Below are 15,235 nucleotides of genomic sequence, written 5' to 3'. Positions count from 1 at the left end.
ATGGCAATGAAACGATATACAATAGGATGAATGTAGAGCTAATGTTCTCCCATATAAACTATCACATAATTCACAATAAAACATTATAAAAAAAAAGAAATGAGCCATAACACGAGTAGATACATGCACCCCAATGTTCACAGCAGCACTATTCACAACTGCAAAAAGATGGAGACCGTCTAAGTGCCCATCAATGGAAGAATGGATAAACAAACTTTGGTACATACACACCATGGAATATTTTACTACCTTGAAGAATAACAAGGACACTGTAAGCCACCACATAATATGGATGAACCTTAAGGACATTATGCTGAGTGAAATTAGTCACAAAAGGACAAATACTGCATAGGACCATTATTGTAAAAGCTTAAGAAAAGATACCCATACTGAAAGGGGGGAGAGGGGGGAATCTTTTTGTTGGTTACAGGTGGGGGTGGGGCAAGGGAGTTTGGGGAGGTAGAGGGAGGCGACGGTAGAGCACAGAGTAGGGAGCAGAATTCAGGTGGTGGTAGGGCAATACACAAGAAGGAGGAGGAGGTAGAAGAACAAGGTAGATAGGGGAACACTGAGACAGGTTTGCATAGGCTAAATGGGACACAGGTAAATAGTGATGCATGTTCAACCATGGAACAACAGAACAACAGGGCTCTGTGATACGGGGGTTGAGGCATAGTCTGAAGAGGGGAAATAACAGTAAGATGCTTGACGGGCTTATGAATATTGGTTTCCCTTGCTTATGACTGTATAATAGACACTTGAGTGGGACAGAAAGCAATGTAGGAAAAATTATTACAGAAAGCCCATCTTCAGCCTATAACTGATTGGAATACCTAAAAGGGTTTCTAGAACTTGCCATGTGAAATAGGACTCTTGCAGAACCTTTGTAGTGTATAGGACCTTAGGTGGAATCCTGAGCCCCAGCCAGAACCTACTAAGGTGGGACATTCCCAATAAAAAGGACAAGCAGACAAGCCTGGAAGAGCTAGAGCCAAAGAAGATACATCTTCAAAGAAAGATCACCAGGAAAAATCCAAAACAAAAATGACAGTATGACGAGCTACTACAAGAATAAGCAAATTGTTCGCTGGGGAGCCATCAAGGCAAGCAATCAAGTCCCTTCAGGGCAAATCCCCCTGTAAGACTGAAACTCAAAGGGAACTCATGAGCAGGCATGTTAAGCTTGGTGGTGTCCATGTTCGTCTACTAGTGAGTGAAAGAGGAGGAAAGACAGCAATTAAGAAATGAGCCGAGTTCAACCACATTCCAAAGACTCCCGTTGACCTGGAGATGAGAGAGAAAAGGGGAAGGGCTGGTTGGTCCAAAGTGTGGTGAGACCTGGGGACACCTGAGCCCATGGACAAGGACATAACCACAGAGGACTAGAGCTGAGAGTGAAGCATCCAGTAGATATGAAGTGAGGGGAGATGCACAAGAACACCCAAACATGCAGACAGTACCCATTTGACCTAGCCTCCATGGCTTGATAATCAGAACTTGACTGGAGGAAGATAAAAAAGAAAGTAATTTTTGATAAAGGAAACGAGAGTAATTGCTACAATTTGATGAACTTGACCTATATTAATGGAGGCAGTAGCTCAAAATGCCAATAGAGATGGAAGGAGTTTTCACATCAAGTATCAATGGTATCCCTTCTGTATACAGAGTAGATAGAGACGGGCAACCTAGACACTGGCTACCTAAAATAAGGGGGAGATAAGGGCATGCAGTGACTGGCTTACAAAGTTTCAAGAAGTTTAGTTTAAGAGTGTGCAGGGGAAGACAAAAGAGTCCCCACTGAATAGTTTTCATCTTGTCTAGATGGGCCTGGTAAACAGATGGGGATAAGATTTTTATGATTCAATAGTGAGTAATTGTTGTCATGACAAACTGCGACTATCACAATTGTAAAGGTAGAAGTTTTGTAACAAAAACAGGGGAGTAGTTAATCTTATAGGAAATGGAGGACCCTAGGACCATAGGAAATGCACCAGTTAGAAGATACTCAATCCTTCAAAATTTGAGATAATGGTAAGAACTATTTCAACAATTTCTAGCCTACTGGTAGTTTTCTGTGCTCCAGAGAACTAAGCAATATCTGGCAGCAATAAAATATGCTGAAATTATATTAATAGATTTCCTATAAAAACAAAAAAATTACTATGGAAGGTGACAGGAGAAGTAAGGTATAAGTAAGTAAAAACGAATCTTTAAATTAAAAGGCAATGCGCAAAAGAGAAAGGCTGGCAGCCAGGAGGCTGACTTTCGAATGTGCCCTTAGGTTGTTTAAACGATTATATATTCCTGCATGTTTCTGTGTACAACAAACAACAAAAAAAACAACAGAGAGAACAGAAGCAAATGCTGTTAATCGATGATACAGGGAGAGGATTGTAATCATTGCAATGAAACAAAATACAATTCGTTGAGTGCAAAACAGAAGTTCTCCCATGTAAATTATCACTTAATTCACAACAAAAGCTTTAATAAAAAAAAGGCAATGTGCTAAGGTACTTCAGCAGACGGACTGGAACTTGCCTGTACTCTTAGAAAGCAAGGTCATGAATTTAAATGCAGTTTTGAAACAGCCAATAATACAAGGAATGTAAAAAGCAAGAAATTTTCATCTCAAATATACGATCTTCATTTGGTTTAATACTTGGATTTATGCTACAATTAGCTCATTGTTAAAACTGAGTTTGACTATCATAAGCGTGGTGGTTATGAACTGGGCTGCTAATCTCATGGTCAGCAGTTCGAAACTCCCAGCTGTTTGCAGGAGAACGATGAGGATTTCTGCTCCCGTAAAGATTTACACCCTCAGAAACCCTGTACAGGGCCTCTATGAGTCGGAACTGACTCCACGGCACATAACAACAACAACATACTCTTGTACCTAACTCAGTGGGAATATGTTTCTCAGGAGGAAAAAACAACAATAAATTAAGAGAATATTTAAATTTTCCTAAACTTTCAGCCATTTTATTATAAAAAAGATATGTCGGGTATATATTTAACGTTTTTCTATTTGTTAAAATATGTTCCCTAATAAATATTGGGAATTTAGGCATCAGATAATTTTCAATTTCATAGAAGGATAGGTATAAATCTTTATAACTCAAAAATATCCAAATCAACCATATCCTAATTAGTCTGACCTTTTACTGCCACAGGAAGAAATTATTCAATATCACACCTGAATAAGTTGATCAGTAGTACCACTGATATTGTTGTTGTTAAGTGCTTTGTATCAGGTGGAACTCAGCAAGGCTGTCTGTAGGGTTTCCTAGGAGAAACTGATGGATTTGAACCACAGACCTTCTGGTTAGCTGTCCAATACTTAATTCTACAGCACCACAACAGGACCCCTAGTCAATTTCATAAAATAGTTTATGCAACTAAATACAAAACAAAAACATACTAGTCCATTACATTAACTTACTAGGGAGAGTAATTATAACCAGACAGGCACCAAATCAAATGCTCTCTAATTATACAGAGACTACAATAATATTGAAGTCCTGGAATGGCACCAAACGATAAGCAATGCACTATAAACCACTATGTTCGCAGTTTAAACTCACCAGCCGCTCCTCAGAAATTCTGTAAGGTGTCACTGTAAGTCAGAACCAACTCGATGGCACCCATCAGTGATACACACGTAATCAGACACCACTTAGTAATCAACATAAACGGGTGATATAATTTTAAACCAATCAACAAAATACAAGGGGGGAAAAAAGCAAATTCCTCAACACAATTAAGGGCATACATACAAAAACACTGCCAAAATTACTGTCAACAGAGACAAACAGAAAGTATTCCCTTTATGAAAATGAACCACAAGGATTTTTGGAGTCCTGGTGTGATCTGTAAGATAAAGCACTGGACAACAATGTTGTTTTGAATCACAAGGTTGATGGTTCAAACTCACCATCTACTCCTTGGAAACCCTATACAGGGCCACTATGAGTCGGAATTGACTCTACAGCACTTTACAACAATTACATATACTGTATTGGAAGTTTTACAAGATTTACAAAATTAAAAAAAGGAAAAGTACAGGCATCAAAATGGGCAAAGTAGACATAAAACTCTACGTGTGGATGATGTGAGCCTATATAGACATTTCCAAACTCTCACCCAAAAAATTATTAGAACTCATTGAATGATTCAGCAAAATGGTAAAGTAGATGATCAACATACAACAATAAATCACATTCCATTACATTAATGAAGACAGCTCTAAAAAGGAATTCAGGAAAACAGTACCATTTACAGTGTTGTTACTGTTAGGTGCCATCCAGTCTGTTCTGACCCCTATCAACCCTATGCACAACAGAAGGCAGCTCTGCCCAGTACTGAGTCAATGTCACAATCTTACTATGCTTGAGCTCTTTGCTGCTGCCACTCTGTCAATCCATTTCATTGGTGGTCTCCCGCTTTTCCATTGACCCTTCACTTTACCAAGCACGGTATTCTTCTTCAGGGACCAGTCCCTCTTGGTAATGTGTCCAAAGTATGAGAGACAAAGTCTCGTCATCTTGGCTACTAAGGAGCATTCTGGTAGTACTTTTTCCATGGTACTTTTAATGTTTTTCTCTAACACCGTAACTCAAAGGCATCAATTCTACAGTCTTCCTTATTTACTGTCCAATTTGCACACACATCTGAGGCTACTGAAAATATTAGTTTGGATCAGGTGCACCTTAGTCCGCAAACTGGCAGGCACCTTTACTTGTTTTCTTTACATTAAGGTACAAATCATTCTGAAGGCTTTGATCTTCATCAGTAAGTGTTTTAAGTCCTCTCCACTTTCAGAAAGCAGGGTTGTTATCTTCTGCATATTACAGATTAATGAGTCTTTCTCCAGTCCTGATGCCACATTCTTCTTCATACAATTCAGCTTCTTGATTATTTGTTCAACATACAAACTTAGTAAGTACGATGAAACAATCCAATCCTGGTCCACACCTGACCTGATTTTAAACAATCTGGTGTTCTCTTTTGTTCTGTTTGAACAACTGCCTCTTGATCTATGTAGTTTCCTCATAAGCACAATGAATAGTTCTACGATATCCAATCTTCGCTGTGTTATTAACAGTTTGTCATGATCCATGATTCATACAGTCAAACCTTTGCAAGCATAGTCAATACAACACAGATAAACATCTCTCTGATATTCCATGATTTCATCTGATATCAGAAATGATATCCATCGTTGCAAGTCCTCATCTGAATCTGGCTTGAACCTCTAGAAGTTCCCTGTTGATGTGCTGTTGCAGCACTTTCTGAATTATCTTCAGCAATTTTTTTCTTGCATGTAATATTGATGATATTGTTGGATGATTTCCGCATTCTGTTGGGTTACCTCTCTTTGGAATGGGCATAAACAAGCATCCCTACCAATCAGCTGATACAGATGGATTGGAACAGTGGCAACAGTAACGGGCTTCAGCATAGTAACAATTGTGAAGGTGTGTGTGGCGGGGGGAGGGGGGGAGCAGGGGACAGTGTTCATTCTGTTGTACAAAGAGCACAGAGTCACTGAGTCAAAACAACTCTTAACAATAACAATTCCACCATCAATCAGTTTGCCAGGGAGTTGTCTTCCAAATTTCTTGGCACAGATAAGTGAGTGTCTCCAATGCTGCATCAGTTTGTTAAAGATTTCAATTTGAATTCCATCAATTCCTGGAGCCTTGTTCTTTGCCAATGCCTTCAGTGCACCTTCAACTTTTTCCTTCACTACCACGGACTCTTAATCATATGCTACCTCTTGAAATGGTTGAACATCGACCATATCTTTTTGGTACAGTGACTGTGTATTTCTCCTTCTATCTTCTTTTGATGCTGGGGATGGAGGTAAATACCATCATATACAAAACTCTGCAACAACAGTGTTCTACACACGGATGACAGACGCACAGGCTGAATGAGTATGATAGGGAGAGGGTGAGTATACAGTACTCTATGAAAGCATGTTTAGAAAAACTAACTCATGACAGTATTACAGAGATGACAAACATTGTGATAACTAATGTAATTCTCACAGCAACTTTGAAGTGTACGGTCACATTCACTTCACAGCAGAGAGGGAAGCTGAAGCCCACGGAGATGGCAGGCTGGGATCAACCCAGGAAGTCTGGCTCCAAAGCCAGAAGAACTCACTATATTCTATTGCATCTGATAAATGAAAGTAGTATCCTCACCATACAACTATAGATCCTAAAAATATTCAGAAATGCAGGAAGAGAACAGAGCAGGGTTAAAATAATATTTATCAAGACAGACCTTTTTATAAACTAAATTGAAGCTTTTACCACAAAGTCCAAGTGTCTGTTATGTATGGCTTCTTGATCAGAACTTAAATAACATCCATACAGCAAAGACAATCAATACAAACAAATTTAAACTCTTAAGATAATAGCGTGGTGCCATAAAGTTTATAGTAGGATCTTACTTAATATGTAGGGCATCTTCTAAATTAAAATGAATCAAAACTCCAGAGTTACTATATTTTATCATTGTTAACTTTAAGAGTTGGAGTCCTGTTGTGGTGCTGTGACAGAATGCACTGGACTGCAAGGTCGGTTTGAACTGCATGACCGGCAGTGAAAATTCCCCAGCCGACCCTCAGAAATCCTAGACAGGGTCACTAGGAGTCGCACTTAACAACAACAACAACAAGATCGGCACTGGGTTGCTATGAGTCACAACTGGTTTGCCAGCACTTAACTTTAGGAGAGAAATGAATGGATACCTTTTAGGAACTGATCTTATTTCACATCTTGCCTGTAGGTAGGTTACTGAGTTTTCAATAACCAAATTCTGAACACAAACCTTTGGGAGACATCTGAAAACTTTTGCTCATCTACAGACTGAAGTACTATCTTTTCTATAGTATACACTGTACAGCAGCTCCTAACTCTCATAGCTTATAAAACACCGTCACATTGTGAAGAACCTTCGAGTCATTTCCAACTCACAGAGACCCTGTATAGGGTTTCCGATGCCTTTAAATCCTTGTAGGAGCAGAAAGCCTCATCTTTCTCCCAGAGAATAGTGGACATGCTTGAACCGCGGACTTGCAGTTCACAGTCCAGTGATTATCATATGGAGCCAGAAGCTTAAATATAGACAATAATAAAAAGAATCTTATGCCCCTTCTCAGGTGAACAGACAGCATGAAAGCTTCCCATATGGTGTTATATTTGAGGTTCTCAAGAAAAGGAAAACATGCCTAAACTGCAACTTCAATTCAAGGTAGTTTTTTGTGTTTTGTTTTTTTTTTAAATTCTCAATTGTTACATTAAGGTTACAAAATGGCAAGTTTAGGAAGTCTAAAATGAAAGAAAAAAAAAATATGAGCAAGAACTTCCTAAGATTTATAATTTGCTAAAGGAGCTCTGGTAGCATAGTGGTTATGAATCGGGCTGTAAACCTTAGGGTCAGCAATTCGAAACTACCAGCTGTTCCGTGGGACTACCATCTGTTCCTGCTCCTGTAAAGATTTACAGCCTCGGAAATCCTGTTCAAGGTCACTATGAGTCGGAACTGACTCCACGGCACATAACAACAAAAATCAAAACAAGTGGTTGATTTTTGAATATTTTGAAGAACATTAAAAAAAGGTTTTCTTTTTAAATAAAATAATATCCAAACTGCTTAATATCAAGCATAGTTTCCAGGCAAGAGAAATGTGTAACAATTATAGCTGTGCCCCAGGAATCATCAAATCAACTAGAGTTTTTGTTCTATACTCTGGATGCATTGTGGCAACTATCCTTTTTCTCAGCACATCTATGCTACGTTAGGAGAGATTTTCAGAAATAACACATTCCTGCAACATCTAAAAATAATCACAAGATTAACCAGTTGTGCGTGTGACATACCAAAAAATTCCTTTAAGAAAATCATTCCAAACTTATAATAAACATCAGGATAGATACCATTTTTAATCCTCAAGTTTGAGATTTGGCAAGAATCGTCTTCACAAATTTCTAAAGCATAAAATAGATATAATTCACAGTAACAACCATATTTATAGCTGTTACTAGTCATTCTCTCATTTTAGTAGAAAGGCAAACATCTTTACAAATATATTCATTTAACAACTGTATTACAATGGTTTTGAGAAAATGTTTAAAACACTTGCTCCTGTCTAGGTATTCTTTTCTCTCTTCTCTGCCCACTTGTGTCCTCATCATCATTATGGAATACACTATATACAATCCCATTCTTGGCATCTTCGCCATATAGTTTCTTTTAGCAATTTCAGTAACCTCCATGGCTTCAGCTAACACCTCTATACAGCAAAGTCCCAAATCACCATTCTACTATTAACTTCTCTTCATCATTTCTGGATCACATTTTCAAGTGCTTCCAGAAATCTCCAAGTGGATCCCTGATGTTAACCATAAGTCTGTTGGTGCATGCAGAGCCTTGGGAACGTGCCCCCACCCCCCGATAAATTGTATGAAAAATGTTGCATGTATGTGCACATATGCATTTTTTTGAAGATCACAGTTGTCTTCATAGTCTCAAAGGACTATGTGATCCCAAAGACAATATATATGTAAGTTCAGGCAGATCACTATCATAGCAGTAGACCTTTCTACTTCAGTAGCAGACAAATGTATGTTTTTAATGGAATAGAAAGTCTAGGTTAATCTATCTAATAGAGAATTGTTTTCATAGTAACTTTTCCATGCAACAAAGTAAATTTCTGAGCTCGTATTTTCCTATTGCACAGTTTAATGCCTGGGTCAAAAACCTGTAGCTGTGGGCCAGTTCATTATGTAAATAGTTTTGTTGGAACACACCATACCCATTAGGCAACAGACATATTGTCTATGATTGCCTTTATTATTAAAAAGAGTTGAGTAGCTGCAGACAAAAATTGTATAGCATACATCCCCAAAATACTTTACTATGTAGGCCTTTAAGAAAAAAGTTTCAGTGATCCCTGTTACTCTACTTAAATGCCCCCCAAAACAAACCCACTGTCATGTTTCCCACTCAGAGCTACCCTGAAGAGTAGAGCAGAAATGTCCCAAAGTGATTCTAAGGCATTAAAGTCTACAAAAAAAGACAGCCACATCTTTCTCTTATGGAGCAGCTGGTAGGTTCAAACTTCCCCCCACACCCCACCGAATCCTTTCAGTTTGAAGAAGGAAAGGCTGACTTTTGGGAAAGGAATAAAGGTTTAATATTGAGTAATAATAAACGATTTCAGGTGTAATGCTGTAGGGTAAGCACTGGACCGCTAACCACAAGGTTGGCAGCTCAAATCCACCAGTTGCTTCTCGGAAACACTATGCAGGGCCACACTATGAGTTGGAACAAACTTGAGATACTTAACATTATTGAATAATGAAAGGAAAACCTAGTTTCCAGTTTCATTCTTAAGGAATACCACATATAGTACCAAGCAAACATTAACTATTTTATTTTAAACAAAAGAGTGTTATTACCTGCCACTGCTGGGCTGCTGTGGAGAGTGTCTAGAATGATCAGAAGGTTCTGACCTTTGGTCAGGAGATCGGGAATGGCTGCGGTGGGGAAGCCTGTCATGTGAACGATTGGAATGATCTGATGCCAGTGACTGAATTTCTGAAATGTCTGTTAAATAAAAAGGTGTTATTTACTTTCTCATAAAATGACTACAGTAAAATACAAGCACTCCACTGATACTGAAATAAGTTACTAAACACAATTTTATATTAAAGTGGCTGATTTAAACCTAACTTCATCAGTTGTTCATCAAATTAATTATAGCGAGTTCCCAATTAAAATAAAGTGTATATGTATAAACACAGTTTTGAAATATTCAAAATTTTTGTATTTTAAAAGTATTCAGACTGTAGAATGTTATAATTTCACTCAAGCATATCAAATATTCGTGGTATTTTTAGAAGTATATCGCTTAAAGACAAACTTCAGAAAGAACCGTACTCACCATCTCGTTCTGAGGCATTAGCAGAGTGGATGCTGTCAGAAAGATCAGGGACATTCAGCAGAGTAGCACGTTCATCTCTCTGAACTACCATTTTCAGCTTGCCTTTAGATCTTTCTATCAATGTCTTTGCATCTGTCAAGGACATATTTTCTGTCACAGTACCATTAATCTGCAACAGGAAAAAATAACAACAACAACAACTATAGGTTGAGAGTAAATGACAATAATAATAATAATAATAAATTAACTTAGTCTGTTAAAGACAGGAATATCCAAACTACTCCTAGGCTTGCTGAAAGAATATTTTTCACATTTTTAAAAATTATCGAAGTATTACATTTTCTTAATTAAAATCTTCACTGCACTGCAGCTCTCTTAGAAAACCCCAAACTAACTTCCCCTATTCCTCTCCCCCTACAAAAGTTTATCACTTTCTATTACATATAAATAAACTAATGTAACAAGTATTTCAATACTCATAATAATAAAAAACACTATTACTGAAAGAACAGATACATCTACCTAACCGATTAGCTTCTGCTGGTATATGATAAACATTTGCAGTCATCAATTCTCTGAGGGTGACTCCACACCCAGAATACTGAATGCCGACACATATGTAACAGAACAGCGGCAAATCAAGCTCCCCTCCCCCAAGCAATGATTTTTAATTCTCAGGCAAAATTGGTTTAAATGTGTGCAGAACATATACGGTCAATCTAGAAACTGTTTTCTATTTTAGTTTGTTAGAATTTAAGAATATGACTATACCTTCAATACAACATCGCCTTCTTGAATATTGCCATCTCTTGCTGCCAAACTATCTTGTGAAATTTCCTTTACAAATATATGGCTGGCCAATCGAAGACCATATTCTGAAATATATTTAAATGTCTTTAGCGTAAAATTCTAAGACACTTAAATAGGATTTAAAAGTACGATCCAAATACTCATTGCATAGAGTTTTAAAATACAATCAACAACAAGAAATTATTCTTGGCTACCCCACAAATAAGACATTTCATTTAATCATCAAGAAGTTTATAATGTAAATGTGAAAAAGCAAATAGTGTGGTTCAAACAGAAGACTAACACACCATTTTCATTTTTCTAAAAGAAAGAAAGTCCTGAAGAGAAGACCATTTCTTGCTGACCATGTTGTATTGACACATTAGCTTCTGAGAATGTTTAATGAATGTAATTCTTAGAAGGCACATGCACCACATTCTCATGGGACAACTCAGTCAACTGGCATAACACAGTTCATACAGCTCTTCTACATAATGCGCTATACATCCTAGTTTGGTTAATAGTGTCGAGGGGTCTTAAAAGCTTGTGAATGGTCATCTAAGGTACAACTATAGGTCTCTTCCCCTTTAAAGCAAAAGAGAATGAACGAAACCAAAGAGTCAGAAGTAGTTCATAGGACTAACAGCCCACACAAACCAGTCTTTTCTAGCCTGAGACCAGAAGAACTCGATATTGCTATATACCACTACCAACTGCTCCAATCTGGGACATAACAGAAGGTCCTGGATAGAATCAAAGAAAAACACAGAACAAAATTCAAATATCTAAAAAAAGACCAGGCTTACTCATGCACTCGTAGAAATTAGAAGAACCTTACCGACTACTGGCCTAAAATACCATTTTAACTTGGCATCTAACTAAATCCATTCCAAGAGGTCTACAGGCAAATAGAATGGCTTATAAAAGAAGCAGTATCACCTGTGAGAATGGGTTTTCTTCAACAATCAATAAAGTAAGTGTAAGCAGTCAACATTTACCCTAAAGCAAAGATGAGAGGGCAAGCAGGGACAGGAAAACTAGATAAACGGAAATATAGCAAACAATAAAGAAATCGAGTAAAGCACCATTCATTTGTATTGTATATATTTTTGGTGTTATTGCTAACTGCTGTCCAGTCAATTCTGATTTATAGTATCCCAATAGATGTGACTGGTACTTGAACCACTGACTCTGCAATTAGCAGCATAGTGCTTATCCCATAGATCCATACCAAGTGTATGAGGGATCGGCAGAAGTTGAGAAAGTTAACCAGAGAGTCTACAGAATCACCCAATTGCTTGCTCTAGCAAAATAGTTTTAAAAGACAATGGCTACAATTAATGCCACTAGAAAAAGTCTTTCCTGGTTGTTTTGGGAGAAGGGGAATCTGACAAAACCAAAGATGGAAAGAGAAAACCATTTTTAATAATGGATAAGTACGCAGACCTGTTATTCTAGTGTCTAAAGCTAGACCAGAGTTACAGTTTAACTAAAGGCAAATACACAAAGAGCACTCAGGAACAGAAACAGAACCAGGGACTGAAAAGAAAATGAGGATCCAGGTAAGACTCTAGACAGTCTACGTGCTTTGGAACTGGTTATTACACCATAAAACACTGTTCTTAATCAAGGCTGAAATTCATGAATAACCACTACATTCACTGAAGAAAAAAAGGCCTTGTATATTTAATTTATTCATTCCTTTCAAAGATTTCCTTGGGTACATACAAACTGTATCAGGCTCTATGGATAATGCAGTAAATGAGAGTGTAGTAAGGCACCCTGGCGATTTCCCTACTCAGAACACTTGAACACAGTAATTATTCATATGATGAAGATTTAAGATGGGCTAAATGTCAGAAATATGCAAAGACTCGGAGTTATGAAATGCCCAAAAGAACACGCTCAGCATTTCTCAAGCTGAGGAAACTGAAGAATAAATTTAAACCTTGACTTAATTTTGAAGAAATTATTGAAGAATTCTCTGGGCAAATTATTGAGGGATGCAAAAAGCATCAAAAGATGATGGAAGGAATATACAGAGTCACCATAAAAAAAAGAAATGGTCGATGTTCAACCAATTCAAGAAGCAGCATGTGATCAAGAGCCAATGATATTAAACAAAGAAGTACAAAGTGCATTGAAGGCACTGGCAAAGAACAAGGCTCTAGGAATTGATGGAATACAAATTGAAATATTATACCAAACTGATGCAGCAGCACTGGAAACACTTACTCATGTATGCCAAGAAATTTGCAAGACAGCTACCTGGCCAACTGATTGGGAGAGAGCCCTATCTGTGCCCATTCCAAAGAGAGATGGCCTGTTGGGGACATACGCAAGTACTGAGATTTTGAGGCCCTGTGACAAGATGGATGAAAATCCAACCCCAGGACTCTTCTCAGGATTATGAGCCATGGACCCTGAGGGCCAAAGGAAGTGACCTCCTGACGTCCTGGATTCATTGGTTTTTGCGAACTCACTGGTTGGCTACCTCTGTATAATTTTCTTTGGTCCTAATATTGTTCATTCTATGCTTCTAACTCCTCCGCGGGAGAAAGATGAGGCTTTCTACTCCCGTAAAGATTTACACCCTCGGAAACCCTGTACAGGGTCGCTATGGGTCGGAACCGACTCGACGGCACTTAACAACAACAACAACAATGCTTCTAACTCCAGTAATTGTAGCTTCTGAGAAAATGGCTTCTTTTACAATGCCTCTCTTAATGCCTCCACTGTGTTGGCAGTGTGTGGAGTCCTGGGAACAAATCTTTCTGAGGAACAAGCGATAGCCACCTGGGATGGAAGTCAGAACTGCTCCTTATTTGATCATTCAGTTATGTTTGATATCCATGAACAATAATGGGTTTGAAACCCCTTTTTAGAGCCGAGGCAGTAAAAGTTTCCTTAGATAACTTAGAAAGGCCAGGAACAGGTATATTGGGAATATGACAAAAGGTTTTTAGAAAAAAACTACCCAAGGTTTGTACATAAAGTGGAATGGTAAATTCTGGGAATGCTGGATTACAGGATAATAGTGGCAGCCCCACTAAACCGCCTCTGAATATAATCAGTTTAACCCAGATGCTCTCCTTCCTCCTGAAAGTATGTAGGCATGTGATAATTAAGAACAATGTAGCATTTTAGATACAGATAAATGAAGCCCAGTGCCTGAGATTTTGCTCACAAACAAAAGTTTGCAAAGTGTACAGAGACAGCTTGGCTCCTTTCAGGAACCTTGCTTTATGTTAAGTACCCTTAAGAAACTGCACGTCACTGCTCTAAATCATTTAAGCCTAAAAATTAATATATAACAGCTTGATTGAACCTTTTTCTGTAAAAATAAAAATGTTAGATTGTTAAGAAAAACTATGAAAATATCTTAAAAGTTGTTCCTGTGAATCATTATGTCCTGTTTTGAATGATTAATCACATTTCAGTTCCGTATCCTGTCTTAATCACATCCTCCCTTTGTGAAATTACATCCTCCCTTTAACAAATCCCTCCCTAAAAAAGAGAATAAAAGACTGAGGTAGAGTTAGATCTGTGTGCAATGCTGTGTAATGCTAGGCAATATGTTTGCAGATCTGCCTACCTGCCAGCTTGCATCATATCTATGTGTCTGTCTTTTTTGTATATATTTCGTCTCTCTCTTTCTCTATTGCTTTTGCCGCCAGATCTCCCTTCTTTGTGACACCCACACTTCCTTGTCGAGGCTGGAACCGACACAGGACCTCGACAGTGGCCCCGTGAAATGTGGAAATCACCAGACAATATCATTAATATAGCAAGCTTTTGGCTGATAATTCAACAATGGCTGCAACAGTACATTGACAGGGAACTGTCAGAGGTTCAAGCCTGATTCAGACGAGTATCACTGCTGATTTCAGACAGATATTGGCTGACAGCAGAGAATGCCAGAAAGATGTTTAACTGTGCTTTATTGACTATGCAAAGGCTTTCGACTGTGTGGACCATGACAAGCTATGGACTACACTGCAGAGAAGGAGTATTCTGGAACACTTAATTGTGCTCATGAAAAGCCTCTACATAGGGCAAGAGGCAGTTGTTCAAACAGAACAAAGGAATGCTGAGAGGTTTAAAAACAGGAATGGTGTGTGCAGGGTTGTATTCATTCACCATGCTCATTTAATCTGTATGCAGAGCACAGAATCCCAGAAGCTGGATTATAAGAAGAACGTGGCACCAGGATTGGAAGAAGACTCATTAACAACCTGCAATTGTTACAACCTTGCTTGTTGAAACTGAAGAGGATTTGAAATACTGATGAAGATCAAAACCTTCGGTATGGGTTGTACCTCAATGTAAAGAAAACAAAAATCCTCACCACTGGACCAATAAATAACATCAAGGTAAATGCAGAAAAGATTGAAGTTGTCAAAGTTTCCATTTTGCTCAAATCAATCATCAACACTCATGGAAGCAGCAGTCAAGAAATCAAACGACATACTGCATTAGGCAAAT

At 38.1% G+C, this 15,235-nt stretch overlaps 1 protein-coding gene across 1 annotated transcript in view; it reads right to left on the bottom strand.

Moving 5' to 3' along the window:
• LOC102814786 (tight junction protein ZO-1-like) overlaps positions 1-15,235 on the bottom strand; it is a 117,380-nt gene that overhangs the window by 61,925 nt on the left and 40,220 nt on the right. Inside the window, exons 6-8 of the mRNA XM_006874533.1 lie at positions 10,733-10,836; positions 9,962-10,130; positions 9,477-9,624 (exon numbers count right to left, since the gene is read on the bottom strand). Coding sequence (XP_006874595.1) covers positions 9,477-9,624; positions 9,962-10,130; positions 10,733-10,836 — 421 coding nt within the window. The remainder of the gene's footprint in view (positions 1-9,476; positions 9,625-9,961; positions 10,131-10,732; positions 10,837-15,235) is intronic.

Source organism: Chrysochloris asiatica, unplaced genomic scaffold (genome assembly GCF_000296735.1).
Source record: "Chrysochloris asiatica unplaced genomic scaffold, ChrAsi1.0 scaffold00282, whole genome shotgun sequence".
NCBI classification, from domain to species: Eukaryota; Metazoa; Chordata; class Mammalia; order Afrosoricida; family Chrysochloridae; genus Chrysochloris; species Chrysochloris asiatica.
Note: the sequence above shows the minus strand (reverse complement) of the source record. Positions and strands in the feature narration are given on the sequence as shown.